Source organism: Vulpes vulpes, chromosome 9, assembly GCF_048418805.1.
Source record: "Vulpes vulpes isolate BD-2025 chromosome 9, VulVul3, whole genome shotgun sequence".
Lineage (NCBI taxonomy): Eukaryota > Metazoa > Chordata > Mammalia > Carnivora > Canidae > Vulpes > Vulpes vulpes.
The window spans coordinates 69,947,172-69,969,334 of NC_132788.1; the positions used below are offsets into that span (position 1 = coordinate 69,947,172).

Consider the following 22,163-nt stretch of genomic DNA (forward strand, 5'->3'; position numbering starts at 1 on the left):
AGTTTTTTAGTATTTTTGAACAAGAGAGGATTTAGAATATTAGCTATAAAAATAATAGGAATCTGAAACTTTTGATAATGGAGTGCAACTAAATTAGCCTGTATAACCCTCCTTATATTATTTACCAGTGTTTAACTCTATCTCATAACATTCCAATCCCAATGACCTATAAGATATACAACTGAAATATATTTGTAAAACATATAAGTCTTATATCTTTGTTCTTAAAAAATATTTCTCTATCATTACACTTAGCATATAGACCTAAAAGAAAAAAAGAACACAGAGTAGTGTATAACACATTAAAGAATACACACCTCCCATTTTATAATCATTTCCTTGGGTTGAGAGGCTTGAACCCTTATGTTTTGTGGATTCTTGTCGGGAGCTGAAAAATCATAAGTATTAAAATTACTTTTTCAAATTTTATGGTCCATAGGCAAATCAGCATATCATCCCTCCTCCCTTTTAAATCAGATTTTTAAAGAACTTTGATTGTATTTATTTCTCTCTGGCCTGGTTTGTAAGAGGACTTATTAACGCAGTTATTTTTTCCCCAGGTTTATTGAGATATAATTGACATATACACTGTGTAAGTTTAAGGTATACAATGTAATAATTTCATATGTATGCATATCTGTATGTATATATATCTCCATTATATAGATATATATTTTATATTTATCTGTTATATTTATATTTATGTTTATATATATTATAAAAGATTACCATCATAAGGCTAGTTAACACATCCATGACCTCACATAAGGCAGGTTTTAAATATATAATTTATTTAAAGGAGTAAAATCATTTGCTTGAAGTGATACAATTATTATTCAGTGGAAAGTAGATGATTTATTTTAGATATCTTCATTTTAAACCTGCTCTTAAAATTTTTCAAGCTGTATTTTTAAAAAACCTAAGCCTACTTTTAAATATGTATTTTAATTTTAAATCTGCTTTCCTTTTTCTATTAGAATTATTGTTAGAAATGTGTGTTGTGAATATCTGCCTCTAAGCTGATAAAATTAAACATCATGTATTAATTTCAACAGCCAACTGTTAGGGACAACAAATAGGTAATAATAGCATGTAATGCGCTCATGAAATACATTCAAATGAATCCATGTAATAAGAAAGGACTAAGCATGGTTTTAGCGCCAAGTGCAATTTACACTTCAGTCACACAAGTATCTGATTCATTTACTATCCCTTCTTGTTTTTTCCTCAATCCAAAAAGGAAATTATACCCTAGCCTATTTATTTTGCCCGAGAGGAAAAAAAAAATACCATGCTATGACCACATTGTTGACCAATGACAATTAAAGTAACACAAATTTTAGTATTATAATTCTTGAGATTAAAAAAAAATCCTGGAAATTTAGATAGATATCAGATATCTATTTAGATATTGAGAGACAACAAATATACTAAATGTAAAAAATTAATGACATTAAATATTTTAAAGTGTTAACAAGGTGTCTACAAGGAATAAAGTGTTTTATTTTGGGAAGTTGAAATAGAAAGAAAAATAAAAGGAGAAAGCTGACCTTCTATATATTGAACCTCAGTTTATAACCTACTCGATATCTGTTAAACATTTAGTTATCACAAATCACACAAAATAATGTTTGTTCATATACCTCCCTGTTATTTCCTGCTCTCTATCAAACATTTGTATACGACTTATGAATCTGATGTACTTTGACTATTTGTGTGCTGTCAATTCACAGAACTTTTCAGGTGCTGTATTAGGAGAAATCTAAAATCCTACACCATACTATCAATTTTTTTAAAGATGTTGAAAGATGAAGCAAAACTAAATATTTTTTTCAGAAACCTTGTGTGAGAAGCCACATACCTGCTGGAGGTGTCTCATGATGGTCTGATGGCTGGCTAGGTTGGCTTCTCCCTACTTCATTTACAGCTATGACCCTGAACTGGTATCTCACATATGGAGCCAAGGATAACATGACTGTTGTTTCTTTTCCTTGGACCCTAGTCAATTCTTCCCATCTTCCAGGTTCTTCTTTGTTTCCTTCAAATTCAACGATATACTCTGGCAATAGAAACATGTAAAAACATTAGAAAGGATTTAGTATGTTTAAATTATACTAACACACACAGTACAAAAAGTTTTAAAGAATGTTTTAAGAAGGATAATGTAGGAATTGTGTTTTTTTTAAAGGCTTTAATATTAATTTTGACTCAGGAGTATAAGGAACATAGTTATCACAAGTCCTCCCTACCGCTAATATGGCTATTGTGGTCATCTCCAGCTTCCCATGTCAGGCGAACACTCCTGTTTTGTCTTTCAGACAAGTGTAGGTTTTCTGGTGGATCCGGAACATCTAAGTAATAATAAAAAAATAAAGGTAAGGAGAATGCACACCATGCTTTTGTCTACCTAATTTCCTCACTGAGGCCCAGAAATCTAAAATCCTACACCATACTATCAATTTTTTGAGTGTTGGGGCCAGGTTAACCTAGCCTCTGTATCTCCCCACCACTATCCCCTTTTAAAAATAAGGTAACAGCAAATCAATATTAGAACCATGTCTGCATAGAACCTGTTAAAATGCTCTGTTTTCATTAAATGTTAAGTTAAAAAAAAAAAAAAAACCCTTTCTCTCTGGGCCCTGGTCTCCATGCCCAATTGTCCACATTTCAGTAGCCTTTCTGGTTCTATTTCAAGTATAGCTTTCTGAAGAGAAAGTAGATACTTTCTCTTACTGAAGAGAGTAGATACTCTCTCCTTAAGTATTCTCCTCCTCTACTCTGATTCCAGTTCTCAAAGGGCATCTTTAACCATGCTTATCAAAATTCTTTAGGAGTAGAAAATGGGTGGTGCAGTCATTTGGGCAGCTGACTTGGTTTCGGCGCAGGTTGTGATCTCAGGATAGTGAGACTGAGCTAGGGCTCCATGCTCAGCTTGGAGTCTCCCTCCCCTTTACCCTTCCCCCTACTTTCTCTCTCACTCTCTCTCTCTCTCTCTCTCTCTCGCTCTCAAAAATAAATAAATAAATCTTTTTTTAAAATTGAGGATTTATTTCTGGGCCCTATCCTCTCTGGCCCAGGAATCTGCATTTCTAAACAATTGTCCTGGGTAATAATTATGCACAATTTTGAGAAACATGATCTATCTCAAGTGGATCAGTATCTTTCAGCTCATATGCTTATTTATATGCCTGATTCATTTCCTGTATATGACAGATCTTTAAGAATAGGGACTACATTTTATTAACATTTGCATCACGCACAGTGCTTTGCATATAAATGTTTTGTGATTAAATGAATAAGTGAAAAGTATATTATCACTTTAATCATGCATGTAATTAACATATTAAGGTAATAAAATTAGGTCCTCTGACTGTAGGAAAATAAGATAAAGAACATGAACTCAGTTTCTTTTCTGCATGCTCTGGATTTTTATTATAATTTCTAACAATGAATTCTCAGTATATTATAGCAACTTTTACACTCTTGGCTTAGAGTTCTGAAAAAGAGTAGGAAGGCAGTTTATATGGGAAGAGGAAAAAAATGGTGGTGATAAATATTATGTCAGAAACTAGAAAATTGAGTAGGTCATAATATTTTTTTAAGTTTTTATTTGAATTCCAGTTAGTTAACATTTTTAGCCACTCTGACAGATATGCGGTGATATCTCATTGTGGTTTTGATTTGCATTTCCCTGATAAGTGATGTTGAACATCCTTTCATTTGTCTGTTGGCCAACTGCATGTCTTCTTTGGAAAAATGTATATTTGTGTCTTCTGCTCATTTTTAAGTGGATTATTCATTTTTGGTTGTTGAGTTTTGTAAGTTCTTTAGATATTCTGGATGCTAAGAGTAGGTGATGACTTTAAGAGTGTTAAATTCCATGGAAATTTTTATTAAAATAAAAGCAACTGTAAAACAAAATAAAGAAAGAAATAAAACTTATCCTTAATGGTCTTTACTTCCAAAATTTGGTTTGAATTCTCTCTTGTATTCAGGACATTTATATTTTCTCAGAGGAAACAAATAATATCTCATTGGATCTTCCCAGAGCTCTTTATTCTCCAAGTGGGAAACAACATCTATCATCCATGCTGGAAATTTACATTGGCAAAAAAAAAAATATTTTTTGATTCAAAAGAGACTTATTTTTAAGATGTGGTCACTGCCAGTGCACAAAACTTATGTGAAATATAAGAAATAGCAAAAGTGATTATAAGGGAAAGGAGGGAAACTGGTGAAAAATTAGAGAGAAAGACAAACCATGAGAGCACCTAACTCTGGGAAACAAAGGGTTGCAGAAGGGGAGGTGAGTAGGCGGATGGGATAACTGGGTGACGGGCTTTAAGAAGGGCACTTGAAAAAAAAAAAGGGCACTTGACAGGATGAGCACTGGGTGTTATACTATATGCTGGCAAATTGAATTTAAATTAAAAATTTAAAAAAAAACTTTAGGGCCTTAAATAAGAAATGATTTCCTCAACTTTTTTCACATCTGTGAGCTCAGAGAATTTACATTTGTCTTCAGCACTTATTAAGAGATCACTTATTTTTAAAGTTATCTGAAGGAACCAATACAGCCTGTGGCATCTGACATTAAAATCTGCTCTCAGAATCATATGGAACTAGAACTGATGGGCTGCAGTTGCTACTTAAAAGACTGATACTCTTAAAGGGTAGTTATGTCAAGGACAGTTACTTGGAATTGAAGTCAGTCAAGCACATGTTTGCAAAAATTGTTTTCCGGGGAAAAGCCATTTTTAAAAGAAACTACACAGGGATCTATTTATTATTGTCCATTAGTGAGATAGCGGTTTTTAAGACTGGGATTGGCCTAAAAAATTAGAAGATAAGCTGCAAGAATTGGTTAAGAAGATGAACTATGTGTCATAGAATATTTTTAAATTAATTTATTTTTATTCTTAAAAAAACTGGTAAAAAAGAACTTCACACGTGAATATTACATATAATTATAGCAACTATTTCTTTAAAATTGCCAAAATTTAATGGTTCTAGAAGATGGTAGCCTAATCACCAAGACTGAAGTATTAAATTTTACAAGGAAATTTGACAGCTTGTACCAAGTGGTAAGGTGTCCAAACCCTTTGCTTGGCTCCATGGCTCAAAATACTTAGGGACAAAGTCCATGGATCCTAGACTTACCCCTATACTTGTGGTGCCTGGGATAAACTCTACGTTACCTGAAGCTCTATTACTTTATTTGATGAGTTACTAGTGAAATAATTATTAGAGGGTTGAACCTTCCTGTTTGTAGTCCATTGTAGCAGCTGAATTCCTAAGGCTATACATCTCACCCAAAGGTACAATTCTACTGAACCAAGTTGATACCCTCTACTACTTGGGAATCTCCTTGTGTGCGCACGCATGCGTGTGTATATGTGTGTAAAGAACCCAGTCTGGTGACCATTTGCTTCACTTGAACATGGTGGTCATTTATTTCCCTTGAAATACAGTGGCCATTTGCTTCTCTTGAAGAGCTCCAGCCTGTTTACTCATTTTTCACATCCTACCTCCAAAGAAATGGAATTATTTCCTTTCAGTCTGTACCCTCTGTTAGCAACCTACCTGTGGATCCCAGCAACCAGAGAGCTAAAGATACAAATGCCTGTTAACAATAATGATTAATCTACACATCTAATAAAGGAATAAATAGGGAATTTAAGTGTTTGAAATAAAATTCAAACACTTTTAAGGAATATCAGAAAACTAAAAGAAAGACTAAATGGTGTCCATGGAAACAAGATTATTATAAGAGAAAACTATTTTAAAAAATATACCAGTCAGGGTCCCAACAGAAATTAAATAGTTCACACAATTTGGATCGTACCAAGAGTTTAAAAACAAAACAAACAAACAAAAACCTCTTTCAAAAGATCATTGGCAGAATTTCTGGGGTTGAGAGTGGAAGGAGCAGTTAATAGAATCTTATCAGAGAGGATTTTGTGAAGAGAGCCTCCCTGGGAGAAATCAATGACTTTGTACACAGCCTGTCAGGAGAGAATATGGAGAATAAACACACCACACGAATCCTCCTCTACTGCCAGGGCTCCCCACTGGCTCAATCAAATGGAAGTTTGAGAGTAAGCGGTTTGTTGATGTTGTCCACATTGGCCAGGTTTCCATATCAGATAGCTTGTGGAGAGTGAATCTGGCAAGGAAACCGGAGGAGAGATGGTCTAGGAGATGGTTCAAGAGCTAATAGTGGCCTTAGAGATGCTCCAGGATGGTCTAAGCACATTAAACAAGAGTGATTGCAGGGCTAACCATGTTGATTGCATTGATTACACTAGTGAAGTATGACATTATTTTCTCATTAGCATTATCATTAAAAAAAAATCAAAGGCATTCCTTTGCAGAACTCTTGAATTTCCTTCGCGCCCTTCCTAGAATGCTGAGAACTTCATCCGTGCCTCTGGTTTAGAACATGAGCACTGAACCACCCCCACAGGACGCCTCACCTGCTCCCCCCCATGCTAACCCACCTCCATTCCTTAGCTCTATTTCTCCACGTGCTAGGAAAGGGCAGCTCAGGTGCCCTGACAACTGAAGCATGCTCTAGTTTTCGTTCTGCTAATACATCGCCTACCTCCCACAGCTACTGGCAATATTACCCATGCAGGAAAAGAAATTAAGCATTAATTAATTTCTTTAAAGCCAGAAGAGAAGAGAGCATTTAAAAGTGGGGTAACTATTTAAATGAAAAATTCAAACAGTCTATGTGCAGGGGCTCAAATAATTGTTGATTTAATGGCCCAAGAACAATGGAATTTAATCCATAATGGGGAAGAGATGAACAGGGATTTTTCATTAGCGCACTTACCGAGAACAGTTACTTGAGTTACATCAGTAACACTATCCAGAGCCGTTTGAGCCAAACAGGAGTAAATACCTTGGTCCTCTGAGGTGACATTAGATATAGTCAAATTAGCTCCATCGATAATGATCCTACCAGTAAAAAAAAAAAAAAAAAAAAAAAAAAGTATGATGAAGATGAAAACAACAGAAACACATATTCAAAAATTATATTCCCCATAGGAAAAAATATTCAAGAAAGAGTTTTTTAAAAAAGGAAACAAAACACAGCTTTACATAATGGAAATTTTATGAGGGGGTACCATGGTTGAAACTGGAGATGAAGTGCTAGTTGAGCATACACAACTGTCTATACAGCCAAGAAAACTATCAGTTTGTTTAGCTTTGTTTTAAATACCAAGTTCAACCATCCATGATGCATGGGTCAGTGACAGAACTGTGCTGCCTGGTGTTTCTAAAGACTGTACTATACATTATAAGAGTTAAGGCACATTTGGATAATTCTTCTGGTTTAAGGGAATCCCCTACATAGCATCAGCTGGGATGCTTCTTACAAACAGACATTCCTGAATCACACTCCAGATAGCAGAGCCAGACTGTCTGACCTGGAGTCTGATAATCTGTGTTCTTGACAAGAGTCCTTTTTCTCCACACCTTTACTTCACAAGTAGGATGCACATCCAATAGATCTGATAATAACTACACTGTGATTTATTTGAACAGTAGAGGGCAGACTAGTACCTCTATTTTTGCAAATTATTTGCAACTAGCTTTTTATCATTTGTTCTATTTTGCCAATTTGTAATCCGGTTTAGTACATGAAAATTTCTTTACTATAAATTATACCTTTTTACCCTACCCCTATGTATTGTAAACTTAACTATTTAAGCACTTTTAGGAAAATTAAGTTCCACTAAATTTGAAATATATTTACAACAGTCGGCTATTCAGTCAAAATAGTGTCCTTGCAGAAAGAGAGAGAAGCTCTTATATAATTGACATCTCTGATGTAAAACTCACTAAACCTCTTCCTATGTAAAAGCCTCTGGCCCCCACCCTAACCTACCAATAAGAAGGTGTACCAGCAGGAGATGAGAGATGGGAGCTTACTAATGGTTCCCTAGAAATTTAACAGATTCCTGTGATCTCAGCTCTGGAGCTCAGTCAACCCCAGCAGCAAGAATTATTCCCAGACTTCCCAACTCCTGAGATCTCTTCTAAGAGAGGCTAAGATTGCTGTTCCTCACCCCTACCCTAAGGAAAACTTGCACTTGCAAGTATCACTTGCTTAGTTTACTAAGATAGCCAGAGGCTCATCTGAGTGTCAGCCTCAGTATCCTACAGAAACTATTCAACTCGGCCACACAGAGGATGTTTGGAGTTTCTGGGATCAGGGCCTAAATATACAGGTCACATAACCAACTAGGCACCAGTCTGATTCCCTTTTTGGCTGTAGCCCAGAGACCATATGCAAGACTTAAGACAACTAGGCAGTAGTGACAAAAGAGGGAGAATATAGAGAGATCTGAGCAGTTGATAAATCAACTAAGAACTAACCAAAGGGTGAAGATCTTTGTTACAATGTGTAGTCTTTTAGGGCAATAATTAATCTCTTCATGTTTCAGTGACAACTGGTTGTAATACATATGTCCCTTTCCACAAACTCTTATGTATATAAAAGGGATGAGATGGAATAAATTCAGTACCAAGCCGAAACCAGTGCCTCTGTATAGAGGTGGTGCAAGCACACACAGGGCGTGCATACACACACAAACATACCATCGGGTCCACACAGATAAGAGAAATGAGATAAGCCATTAAAAATTTGGAGAAATTAGTACAAATCATGAGACCTAAATTGGACTGAGGACTTAGTATTTTCTGAGCGCTTAGTATATTAACTCATAATAACCCTATGAAGGTGTCTTAGAGTGTAAAATTAAGGTACAGAGAAGCTAAGCAGCTTGTCTAACATCATAGACAAGATAAGTGATCACGTTGAGAGTTAAATCCAGGCCATTGGACTCAAGTCCATGCTCTTAATTATCACCCTGTCACAGTCTCACCAAAGCAATACATGTCCTACCTTCAGATTTACTTTTTAAGAATGATTAATAACAACATAAAACTAGAGGAGAAATTTGGCTAAGGACGGTCTAACTCGTACTAGTCACAATGCAAAAGACAGGAGAGCTAACCTCTGTACGTTTTCAAAAAATAGCGTAAGCATTCAGTAAATACTGATCCTTTTTCTTTGATGTACTTAATACTGTCTAATGCTATTCAGCTTCTTTTCACACTTCCTTCTACCTTCTCTCTTCTGTATATTTTTCTGTATTCTCCATACAGAGATGAGGAGGCTTAAAAGTGTAGTTGCCAAAGCTTTCTAACTAGAAGGACAGTAGGTATGACGCAGGTTCTGTCCATTCATGATACAGACTCATCTGAGTTTGGGATGTAAAAGGGTGATGGGCAGGCTCCCCTCTGGGGCCATGTGAGCAGATATGCCTCACATACCTGGAGTAGGCTCTGTTTCATGTACTAACAGGATGATACACATTCTGTAAAAAGTCAGCAGCAAAAAGAAGATAACCATGCAAGAGAAAAGGGAAACAGTGCTTTGTACCACCTTTTAAATCCTGCCTTAAAGACTGAAATGTATTAATCACTTTTTGTATTTTTAATTCAGTGCAAATACTTTTACAACTATTTTTTTCAAGTGCTAGGTGTTCATCCCAAGCAAACATGATGACATAGCATAATACTTTTCCTACCTGCCATCCTCTGTGGCATTAATTTCAAAGGCTTCTCCATTTTTACTCCAGGACAACTTCAAACTATGCCTCAAATGTGGGTCACATGTGCTTTCACAATGTAATTCAAGTGTATGCAATTTGGGGACACGAGGATTCTTGGGAGAAACTTGAAGTTTTGTAGCATCTGTTTTTACCAAACATAGAGACTAGTTAGAAGCATAAATCACAGCTTATTTTGCAATCAAGGGTCTGCAATTTAATCAACCCAAATTGTCGATGGAATAGTCATATCTTCATGCAATGCTTGTTGCACTATAATTTCTTAATATCATATTTCATTACTATGTTCTTTCCATCAGGCCTGGACCTCTGAGAAATTAGGTTGGAAGTACTAATTAATATCTTAGAAATTCCCCTTACTACTTCTTAGGCAAAAGGAATAAGAAGAGTGGGAGCAAACAAATGTCTCTAGATATTGAGAAAAATATAATTTCTTTCTAGTACTTCTGGCCCTGTGATCAAACCACTGTAAGGGTTTGTAAGGGGGAGAAAACTAATTGACTTTCTATTAATGTGTTTATTAATAATTCAGGAGCCAGAGGTTAAATTGTAAAGCCCATGTATATGTGATTTATTAATATGAAAGTGGGAATTAGAACATAAGCTTCATGAAGAAGAGGCTGTGTCTATTTTTTTTTTACATGAAGTATCCCCACAGCCCAGAAAGGACCCTATACACCGCAAGCACTCAACATATATTTGTTGGATTTCTTGTTGAATGAGATATGGTAAGTGATATTATAAAAGTAAATTAGTAAAGTTGGAAAATTTAGCTTCAAATTAAAATATATCAAATAAATAAAATTAAATTTCCATTCAAATAAAAAGAATCGTATTTGGCTGTCTTAAAAGTGTTTGCTCAGTATGACTATTTCAAAACATAGGATCCTTACTTACTCTTAGAGGCCATATTAAGGGTAGATATACTTTATTTACCCTGCTATGCCATTTGGTGACCCTCTTAGAGACCAAATCTCATGAGCTGACCTCCAATTCCACAAGACACTTTAATATTCACTATCTACATGTCATTCCATGAATGGATTAAAACTTGAAAGTGATAAAAAAAATTGATCATTCAGTATCCCAGGCATGAATCTTGAAGATTATTTGATTGAATTAATTATAAGTGAATTATTAAACATCTACTCCTATCTCTAAATTTAAAACCAGATATCTCCCTAATAATAACAGATACCACTTAATAAAGCACTTATCCTATTGACCAGGACCTCTGCTAAGAAGCTCACAGTCACATACTTTATAATTATAATTCTACAAATATTAGTATTTTCACCTTATAGAGAATATAAGGCTAAAATGAAATTAAGTAATACTGTTTCCTAACCAACAGGGGTTTGAGCTGGAATCTGAACCTAAATTTGGTAGAGACCAAAGCTCTTTCCTTCAAACACTGTACTATATAACTTCTTACTCCATTCTACTTTCAATGTTTCTTTTTTATATGCAACAATTGTGTTCTTATCCTTCACTGATAACATTTCTATATATCTTATATATAAAGTAGGTGTTCACAGCAGATGAAAAGTTCATGACCTTTCCATCTCTTTGTCAAATAGCAGTTCTGAGGTCCACTCTGGGCCAAGAACTGAGTAGGGCAATAGGAATGTGAAGGTTCATTTGGATTCCAGACTTCCCCCTCTTTGACTTTGAATCTGAGTTGCTAAACTTTGATATAGGTTGATTTTATAAAGTATAAAAAGAATCATCTTCACGGACTTCACAATGGCATTTTGAAAATTGTATATGACACATAAATGTGCAGGCAGACATGAGAGTTAAGAGAATATTTATGTACTTTAAAAAATGCAGTCCATAGGTTTGGCATGTTGGATAACTTAAGGTACAGAAAGAAACAAATACTATAAAAGAATACAAGACAGAAGAAAACAAGGAAGGGAGAGTATGTGTGTGAAGAGGAGAGAAATATCAGTAAATCCATGAAAATGGTGATTAAACAAACACACTTGTCATCTCAGTAGTAGTACTAGTAGGCTATGATAATGACAGGTCACCAGTAACATAGATCCTCTCTGCACTTACTGTAGGGTCTCTCTATTATGTTTTCCTGAAAAGGATTTTCAGAGAAATTTTAAAATCAAAATATTAGTGAAACCCAGAACTTTTGTTCTGAGGAGAGAAAAAAATAACAAAGCTGTTTATGATGTAAAATGAAGACAAAAAAAAATATCCTGTCCTATAATGCCCTAGTCTTTATGAAGCTGAACTTTAAAGGGTTTGTGAAATTTTTAGCTCACAGAGTTGACTGCTGCTGACACTATGTTGAGTTGGTTATTGAAATAAAATACAGTTACAGAAATATCCCCAAATAGAGCATTTTAAATCATTCCAAGTCTTCCCCCAAAATACCCAAGTCCCTCTTAAAATTGTAAAAAGCCATAAACACATTGTCAGCACATCCTATAATTTTTGTGATAGTCTTTTCAATGAAACACAATCTGGGAGGTTTGAAATACGATCTAAAATCTTTAACGGACACTGAAACTTAGATCATATTGTGTCATTTGGGAAAATGAAGACAAACTGAACCCATGTGAGAATTCATGCAAAGTAAAAAGAAAATAAAAATACTTCTAATATCCAAGTTGGCTGTGACTGCGGTTTTTCCCTTAGCATTTTCTACCCAACAAGAGTATGAGCCAGCATCATCTTCTGTGGTTTTATTGATCTGCAGTGTGCCATTTTCATGAATATGGTACCGTCTGCCTTCAAGGGGTTTCGCTTCTTCCACCTTCTGCCTATGAACACAGAAAGCATAAATCCATTTAAGAAGTGAAAGAATTGTATCCTCTTTCTGAAGTTGGTTGCTGATGCCATTTAGGCTCCCCCTTTCTTCAGGAGCTCCACAGACCTTATGAAATGTTCCATTGGGGCTTATAGTTCTCCCAGAATGGGTCCTAGCCTTGGTGTATATCTTATCTACCCAAATAGATTGTGGCTAGAGGAAATCTCGGTCCATGCTCTATGCTTCTGCTGTATTTCTCGTAGCTACAAGGGCCGTTTTTGCATCTATCCTCACAGCTTAATAAATATTATCTGGTATATTGATGGTGAACTCTTTAGCTAATGATTGCTTCAGGGTACTAAATGGGAAAGCTAGTAATTGAAAGAGATAATGAACCTTCTGAACCTCCTGCCATCCTGGGGGAACATTGGTCATTCAGAAATATTATAGGCCAGGAAGTAGTTCCTGTCCTGTGGACATGGATTACATTTGCCCTGATCAACCCAGAGTCATTTTCTCACATTCATCCATTTTCTAAGCTTTTGCTGCCAAAGCTTGATTTACCCAGTACATCTCACAATAAGAGACTCTGCTGGAGAAAAAAAAAAAAATTCAAAGGGTAAACTCTGGCTGCTGTTCACACAGGATTTTTCAGAGCTGGGACTAGGGTAACGCCAGCAAGGCTCTTGCCTCCGAGACAAAATGTAAGGATTGCCAAAAAATCTCAGGACTCAAGATAAATACTATTTTAACAGAGAATTTTTAAAAATAAAAACACAAAAAATCGACAATGAGCAAAATATCCTATTTTTAAATAAAGACAGGATCTAACCCTGCACTTGCGTGACCCTGGCTCTCACTTGTCACTCTAATTTTGGCCCTGCAGAGTCACAGCAGACTTATTTAAGAATAGTTCATCTGAGTTTTTCTGGTGAAGTAACAAATATGGCAGATCCACACAAGGCATCTGGACTTATTACACCAACTGATACATTGAAATTAAATTCAAAATACATGTTGGAAAAGTTTTAAGCATATATGTTTGGAATCAAATGCATGCTTAGATAATTATTTAGAAAAGACCCCAAACAACAAGAAAGTATAGTTAAGTATGAACAACATGGGTTTGAACTGTGTGGGTCCAACTACATATGAATTGTTTTCAATAAATATATCCAAGAAATTTTTGGAAATATGCAACAACTTAAAAGAACTCATAACCTGTGTGGACTAGAAATACAGAAAAACATTTAAGAAAACGTTAGCTATTGTTTTAAGAATACAGTATATGATACAGATAACATACCAAATGTGTGTTAATCAACTGTTTATGATAGGTAAGGTTTCTGGTCACCTGTAGGATATTAGTTAGTTGTTTAGGGAGAGACAAAAGAAATATACGTTGATTTTCAATTGCATGGGGGATCAGCCCTGACCTCCACAATGTCCAAGGGTCAACTGTAATATATGACTTTCGATCCATTCATAATGAAAACCCAAATTCATCTATAAAATTGTCTTAGTAATCAACTTCAGTTCTTTGCTTTCCTTTATAAGCAGAAATGGCTCTCCCTAATCTCCTCATGAGAGCAAATTCCACATATCTAGTCAACAGTTCTGGGAGAGGTAGGTAATCAAATTTGCTACCTTATTTCTCAGAGGTCTTGGCTACATATAACAACAGCCTGTCAAATGATGGATGAAGACACAGGTGAAATCTACCACTGACATTCTTTTAAGAAAACCTGGTACTGGCTTACCAGGACACCACTGGGTCAGGTGAAGCAAAGAACTTGCAGTGTAAGAAAGCGCTGTACCCAACCACAGTAGCATAGTGCTCTTCATCTTCTGTTTGTATCAGTGGACGGACATCTGTTTGAAAATAACATAAATACAACTGTAAATGTTCATGTAAAACATAATATGCACACCCTAGATGTTTCTATATCCTAGTCATATTAACAAAAACAAGAGACAGCTGAGTATTGCAGTACATATTCTTGAAGTAGAAAAATATCCAAATTCAATACATTTTTGAAAGTATAATTTTAGGGGTACCTGGGTGGCTCAGTTGGTTAAGCGTCCAACTCTTGATATTAGCTCAGGTCATGATCTCAGGGTTTTAAGATCGAGCCCACAGGGGGCTCCATGCTGAGTGTGGAGCCTGTTTGAGATTCTCTCTCTCCCTCCCCCTCTGCCCCTCTGCACTCCACCACTCATGCACTTTTGCTCACTCTCTCTCTCTCTCTCTCTCAAATAAATAAGTAAATAAATAAACAAATAAAAAAGAAGGCATAGTTTTACTATGAAGGCTAATGCCCAAATGTTAGGTGAAAGGTACTTGGATGTTCCCCCCATGTTTTACCTATCTGGAATTCAATCTACTTGTGTATATGACCTTGAACATCTTCCCTTAGGAAACAGAAGATCAACAGTCTGCTTACCTACAACATCAATATTGGCATTGGCAAGGATAGTACCGTGGACATTTGAAGCTTCACATTGGTACACAGCAGTGTGATTGGGTTGTAGGTTGGTAAAACTGATTTCCCCAGGGGAGACAACATCACCAGCAAATGGATTTTCTGCAAGAGATTAAAGAATGTCAGTTTGATAAAAAATAGGACATAAAATATTTATATACCATTTATTAAATGTGTCACACAGTATTTATATTTTAAGACCAGTTTAGGGTGAATAATAGTTCACTGAAGCAAATTTGTAGAATTTCTTTTCATCAACCATGGGTTTTTCTTTCCAGACCCTTCTCCAATTTCAATCTTTCTTCAAATTAATATTTATTGCTAAAATGTTTGTTGATGTCTAGCTCACTGCCTTTCCCTTTTCACACCCATAAATAAAATTTCAGATTTTCTGTTCAGCATTCAAGTCACACTAGAACTAAACCTCACTTATTCTCATAAATTTAGGTCCTGATACTGCCAACACAAATGACATGATCATCATGGAGTGATCCCCCCAATCCACCAACACTGGCTCCTGTGTTCCCCATTTGACACAAATGTTAAAGTTTTTAGTTTAAATGACATTACAAGGGGCTCAGTCAGTTGAGTGACTCTTGATTTTGACTCAAGTCATGATCTCGGGGTCTTGAGGTAGAGCCCTACATTGGGTTCTGCACTAAATGTGGAGCCTGCTTAAGATTCTCTTTCCTTTTCTCTCTGCCCCTCCCTGCTCACACTGTCTCTTTCTAAAGACAAGCAAACAAACGAAAAAATAAATAAAATCCTTAAAAAAATGACATTACAAGATTACCAATAGAACTATTTTTTTTCTTATTTATTTCTTGTATCTCTATTATACAAAACAGTGACTATACTAAGTTTTGGTTTATAGAAAACACTGAGTACCACTTATTAAAATAGAAGATTTTAAAAAATAAAATAAAATAGAAGATTTTAAAAAATAAAATAAAATAGAAGATTTTCCCTATACTCTTTTTCTTCTCACAGTCAAAAATGAACATATTTTTTTTACACCTGACTGTGAGCTCCATATAGGCAGGACCTTGTCTGCACATTGTACACTGGTCTCCAGTGCCTGCTTTTCAGGCACAGAGGAGGCAGTCAGTAAATATTTCCTGAAATGTCTGAAAACCGTTTATGTTGGGTGGCATTTTTTCATAGAAGATCTCTGTGGTAGGCCCCCAATAGATACCCATGTTCTAATCTCTACCACTAGAACATATTTTGCCTTCCATGGCAAAAGGGACTTTGCTGAGGTGATTAAAGTTAAGGACCTTGAGATGGAGGGATTATCCTAGATTATCTAAATGGGCCTAATGTAATCACAAGGCTCCTTAAAATCAGAGAACCTTCCCTGGCTATGGTTAGTGAAAGGGAGATGGGACTAGGAAAGAATGGTCAAATATGCAATGATGCTGACTTTGAAGATGGAGAGTCATATGCCAAGGAATGTGGGCTCTCTAGGAACTGGAAAAGACACGGAAAGGGGTCCATCCTACTCCCTCCAGAAGGGAACACAGCATGGCTGACACCCTGATTTCAGCCCAGCCCAAAGAGGCTTGGTTGCACTTTTAACACATAGAATTGTAAAATAATTAATGTATACAGTTTTAAGCCACTAAATTAGTGATAATTTGTATAGCAAACAGCAGAAAATTAATACAATCCTGTAGGGGAGTTTATCTCTTCAGAATGCTCAGGATGAGTTGCTCTTTGAAGTTCTTTAAGGCTGCAAAGGACTGAATCAGATATAAAAATATTACATAGAACGGATATGGAGTTGCTAAAACTATAAGCTCAGAGAAAGACTTCAGAACCTTTAGTCAGCCTACTGTCATCAAACATCCCAACCTTTGAATGCCTACAATCCATCTGCAGGGGAGCAAGGAGAGCTATGGTCAAGAGCTGTGGAAGGAACACTGAGCTCAGACTCCAGGGATATGGCTTTGGTTCTACACCTGCCATGGTTCCCTGCCATGGTTCACCTGCCTAGGTTCCCAGGTCTTCCAGGTGGCTTTTAGCAGTAGTAGAAGTAGAAGAAGTAATAGAAGTAGTAGAAGTAGTCATTCAGTTGATTCCCCATTCAGAGGTCAGAAAAATCCTTGTTAATAGGTCATGTCATTCTTCTGCTCCAAACTCTCAAAGCACTGCCTGTCTTATTTACAATAAAATCCCAAGTCTCCAGTCTGACTTTCACCGTTATATATAATGTGGCCCTGCACCTGCTGATTGATCGTGTGTCCTAGCACTGCCAACTCACTCAGCTTCAACCACACTGGACTCCTTGCTTGACATCAACACTCCAAACATAGCCCAGGGTTCTTGCACTCACTGACCTCTCTACCTTGGAAGCTCTTCCACACATATTTACATGGCTACCTCCCTCACCTCCTTCACGTCTTCTACTTAAAAATAAATTACTGCAAGAAGCTTACTATTATTATCTTAAAATCAAATAGTAACTCTAGGTCCTGAACTTCATTATACTAAGCCCTTACTCAGCTATTTTTCATTTACCACACTACAGCACAGGTTTATGTGCTTATTCGCCTATTGATTGACTCTCCCTACTGGGTTCATTTTATTCACTGCTACCTCCCATGCAATAAGGCCAGTCAATGTCTGGCACAAAGAAGGCATTCAATAAATATTACTGAAAGAATCAATCTGTTAAATATGAATAATCATACCTGCGTTAAAAATGTTCATTTGGGGATTCAAAGCAATATGCGAATGTCCTTCATAAACTGCCAGGTGCCATTCAGATATACAATTTTATGATTTTATGTTTCAGAGAATCTTCATTCCTTATTTTAGCGTCCTTAACATTCTTTATAAACAACAATTGTTTTCATTTCCTTTGGATCTACCTGAAAACTCATCTTTCATTTCTTAGTCTGCTCTCTAAAGAGATGACAAAAAAACCTTCAAAATTGAGGATATCAATAATGCGGGCTAAGGTTTCCTGAATGCTTGCTATGTGACAATAATAATAAACAATAATTTAGGACTGTCTTGATAATTCTCTGCATGGTGTTTTCTTTAACCTACATAATAACCCAAGAGTTGGTATAATTCTTCTTCCCATTTCACTGATGAGGAAGCAGGTTTTAAAAGAGTCATTAACAGGCCCAATCACACAAGTAGTAAATGGGAGAGCCTAGATGCAAACATCAGCATTCTCACCCCAGAGTTTGTAAACTACCACAGTGTTCTACAGATAAGCCTCTATCCTGGGTGGTTGACCACATTTACCTCATTCAATCACAACCAACTACCATTAGCTCCCTTGTGCTGTTAAAAAAGTAAAGCTTTGGGAGATTTAGTAAACAGATCAAGATCATACACTTGAGAAGGTGGCATAGCCTAGATGGAACCTTACGTCTATGGACCACTAGCATGTCTATCCTTGACATTAGTGGGCTCAGGACAAAAGAGACTTATGAAACCAACATACAATAACGTAAATGCTCAAAATTAAGCTAATCTGCCAACAAATAAAATTTGTTTTATCCTACTTTCACAAAGACATTCAAAATGACCAGACCTCTACATTAAAATTGAGGATTTTTGGACTACTCAGAGTTCTGTGCTGGAACATGGCAGACTAGGGAAAATCAGCCTCAGCCTTTGTGCATCCTGATCCTTCCATGCTCAGCCCATTTGGGAGGGCTCACAGTTGACTAGACAGAGATTTTTCTAGTTTGGGGTACTTTTAGAGCTCTGTTGAGAACATGTAGGGAGCCAGGGGTAAGGGGCATGGGCCCAAGCTCTACAGGTCTCATCAGCCCTACGAATTTCTCAAATAATGGGGGCAGGCATGACCAAAGGATGGCCATAGCAGGTCCTTATAAAGAGTAGAACTCAAGGCTAGGGTCTCTGCTGCCTGGGTCTATGGTAAGTCCTACCTTCCAACCCACACTCTCAACCACTAGGTTGCTGCACCTATTTCTTCTCAGGGATAAAGAGAGCAATTCCTCCCTGGATTCTCTTTCTCATTCAGTTGCTTTATTTTTTAACCATATTTTATATACAATTAATGTAATGATCCAACAAATACAAATATCATTTATGGCTTTCCCATAAATCTAAGCATAAATTGAACTGCTTAGAAAGATGCAATTCTGGATTTCTTGACTGGATCTGTCCTGATTGTCCAGCCACTTCCCAAATGCATTTTACATAAAACCAGGTGTCTGAACATCAAGTGTCCTAGCACACCACTGCCTTCAGCACTGCATCTATCACAAGTGGTGTTTTCACTCACTGTCAATTGGAGAGCCATTGACTCTCCACTTGATTGTGGGTTCAGGTTCTCCTTCTGCCTCACATAACAAGATACCACTGCTTCCGGTGCTATACACACCACTCTGAGGCTTCTTCGTCCAGTGAGGAGGCTCTGGAAGTAAAATGAAGATTATGAGTAATTTTATCCATGTCAGAAGTTCCAAAAATGTTAAGGCCTGTATTTCTATACTGCACCAGCAGATGGCAGACACAATAAGTGTTTCTCTTAGCTCTTTTCCTACTTGTTCTATAAGGCAAGGTGGGCACTGTTTTTGTGTTATATATAGGGTGTGTGTGAGTGTGTGTGTGTGTGTGTGATCTAATTTGGACTCTTAGCATGTATAATAAAAAATCACTTTATTCAGCAACACACATATCTATCTCATTAACAGAAAATGAAAGAGGGATAAGCAGATGGTTATGTTTATTTAGTGCTGGCTACAGCTTATTTTCAAGCTGCAGCAATACACCTAAAAAGACTGACACGTGACAAATACATTTTGAGAATTTTTTAATGAAATTAAGAGGTTCAGCATTTATTTTAAATATTTCTTAATTAGCAACCTTGTGGCATTTATATATATCTATATCTACTTATTTACCTTAAAAGTTTGGGAAACATTATTTTCCTAGAGATTATTTTTTATAAGGTGGGGAGAAGGAAGCCTAAAAACAACATTTAGCTTTTTGTTCTCAAAACAATGGAGGAAAAAATGTATTTAAATTACTTGCATCTTTACATGTCCTAATGCTCCAATATTATAATTCTAAATGGTGTTTCAGTACAGAATGAGACATTTGTCTTTTGTGCAAATATTACTCCCATATCTTGTCACCTTAAGTATATTACAATGTCAGGAGTGAATAAAAGATTTAGATTAAAGTGTGGATGGTTTGGATAATTTGATTCCAAGAAAATTGCACAATATTTGCAGGTAATAACTCCCATCAAGTGTTGCTTGGTTATTTCCCTCAAGACATTTTTGGATTTCCACTTTTGCCAAAAGAGAAACTCTTTTAAAGATACACATATGTGTAAAATGAAAAAAAATGCCATTTAAACTCCTTTTTTTAAAGAAAATGGGAAACAAAGGATTATGTGAAAAGAAAATGCTTAAAAATTCACCAAGAAATGGTACAAATATACAAATATACAAAAATATACAAATAACCCTGGCAAATTCAAGTGCCCTAGTAATTTTTCCATAGAATGGGAGTTTAGTTTCTAAATCTTAAATTAAATATGTGTATTAATAATCTACAGTCTGTAAATATTTAGTCGTTTAGGTTAAAATGCAATCGTCCCAATTATAAACTACATAGAACTCTGAGATGTGTGTATATGTGCATGTATATGCACATTTCTGATGTTATTGTTACTTTTTTTATCTTTTCACACAACAACAATCAAATTAAGCAGTTGAGTTAGAAAGAAAAGTTCCATGAACATGAAAGTTTCCATGTTTGCTATAGTACACTATTGTTTTTCAGTAAACTGCTTTCAGAGCAAAAATTAAATGTAAAATCATAAATCATAGGGATATAATGTACAGCATGTTGACTATAGTCAATAATTCTGTTTTGCATATTTGAAAGTTGTTAAGAGAGTAGATCTTAAAAGTTCTCATAAGAAAAAAAAAAACATTGGTCACTATGTGGCCATGGATATTAACTAGACTTAATCTGGTGATCATTTTGCAATACATACAAATATTGAATTATTATGTTGTATACCTGAAATTAATATGTTATCAATGATATCTTAATAAAAATAATAAAATAAAGAAGATCATGTGATAATGACATTTTTCTAAATATACATGCATAATAAAATCAGGATTTTATTTCTATTCTCATCTTATGAAATTTATTAACTGCTAGGTATCTGCATTAAGTTTAAGTTATCACCCCATTCAACTCTCTCCTTGCAGACCAAGGACTGAGCCTCGGAGATGCCATCTAACTTGCTCAGTGTCACCAAGAAAAGAAGCCCCATTCTGTGTTCTTGCCACTCCATGTAATCTGCAGACCTGTAAAGTGAACAGAACTGAGACTCCAATGTAAATGTGATGTTATTCCTAGTTAATTATTATTTTATTAATTTGGGCCACTGATAGAAACCAGGGCCATATCAATTTACCAACTTTCACTTTGTGTTTCTAACTCCAACCTTTGCCAACTCTATCCACTGGAGGTTGATATCAAGAATTTTGTATATTCACTAGGAATCATCATTAAACTTGCCCTTAGCCCTTATGGATAAACTATATATATATAGTTCTATATATAGAACTATACACACACAAAAAAAGCTCAAGAGAAATGGAAAAAAATGGCTAAAATGCAAAATTCTGAGAGACAACATTATCACTGAATCCCATTCTTTTATCTATTAACCTGACATACGTGGTAACTGATGAAAACTACTTACCTTGAAACTTTACTCATTTTGTCATAATTGTAATAAAAAAGATAATTTCTCTTGCTGTTTAAAAGTGAGATGCAAATTACTGAACATTTAGAATATGATAAGCAAGTTAATTAGAGACATTTATCACTGGAAGGAAAATGAAATAAAATAGGAAATTTGGTACCTCTAAAACAACACAAAGGCTATTTTCTAGTAACAGATGCATGCTAAATATCTATATTCTATTAAATCAAAATTGTTAGGTTCATCAAACTTGGATTTACTTGTAACTTTTTATAAATAACAGATTATTTGAAAATGAAGCTTCCTTAAGTATATCAATGAATTGCATTTGAGTTCATGATATCTTTTTAAACCACAAGACAATTATAGGCGTATAATTACATATAAATATTTTACTAGCATATTAAATTCAAAAGTCTTAAATGATTCAAAAGTTTACTACATGAATGCTGTTGGTGGGAGTTAATTTTTAAATAATTAGCTGAAATGTGATTGTGGTTATATTTTGGTTTTTGGATTTAGAATATTTTAGATGCCATTTT

The 22,163-nt window shown here is 35.6% G+C and overlaps 1 protein-coding gene across 25 annotated transcripts in view; it reads right to left on the bottom strand.

Moving 5' to 3' along the window:
• CHL1 (cell adhesion molecule L1 like) overlaps positions 1–22,163 on the bottom strand; it is a 315,215-nt gene that overhangs the window by 22,493 nt on the left and 270,559 nt on the right. For all 25 annotated transcript variants that reach the window (XM_072720400.1, XM_072720410.1, XM_072720412.1 and 22 more), the window contains 9 exons: positions 19,168–19,299; positions 14,859–14,999; positions 14,175–14,286; positions 12,261–12,427; positions 9,606–9,771; positions 6,839–6,963; positions 2,250–2,351; positions 1,862–2,059; positions 318–388 (listed from right to left, as the gene is read on the bottom strand). In XM_072720400.1, the coding sequence (XP_072576501.1) occupies positions 318–388; positions 1,862–2,059; positions 2,250–2,351; positions 6,839–6,963; positions 9,606–9,771; positions 12,261–12,427; positions 14,175–14,286; positions 14,859–14,999; positions 19,168–19,299 (1,214 nt within the window). The remainder of the gene's footprint in view (positions 1–317; positions 389–1,861; positions 2,060–2,249; positions 2,352–6,838; positions 6,964–9,605; positions 9,772–12,260; positions 12,428–14,174; positions 14,287–14,858; positions 15,000–19,167; positions 19,300–22,163) is intronic.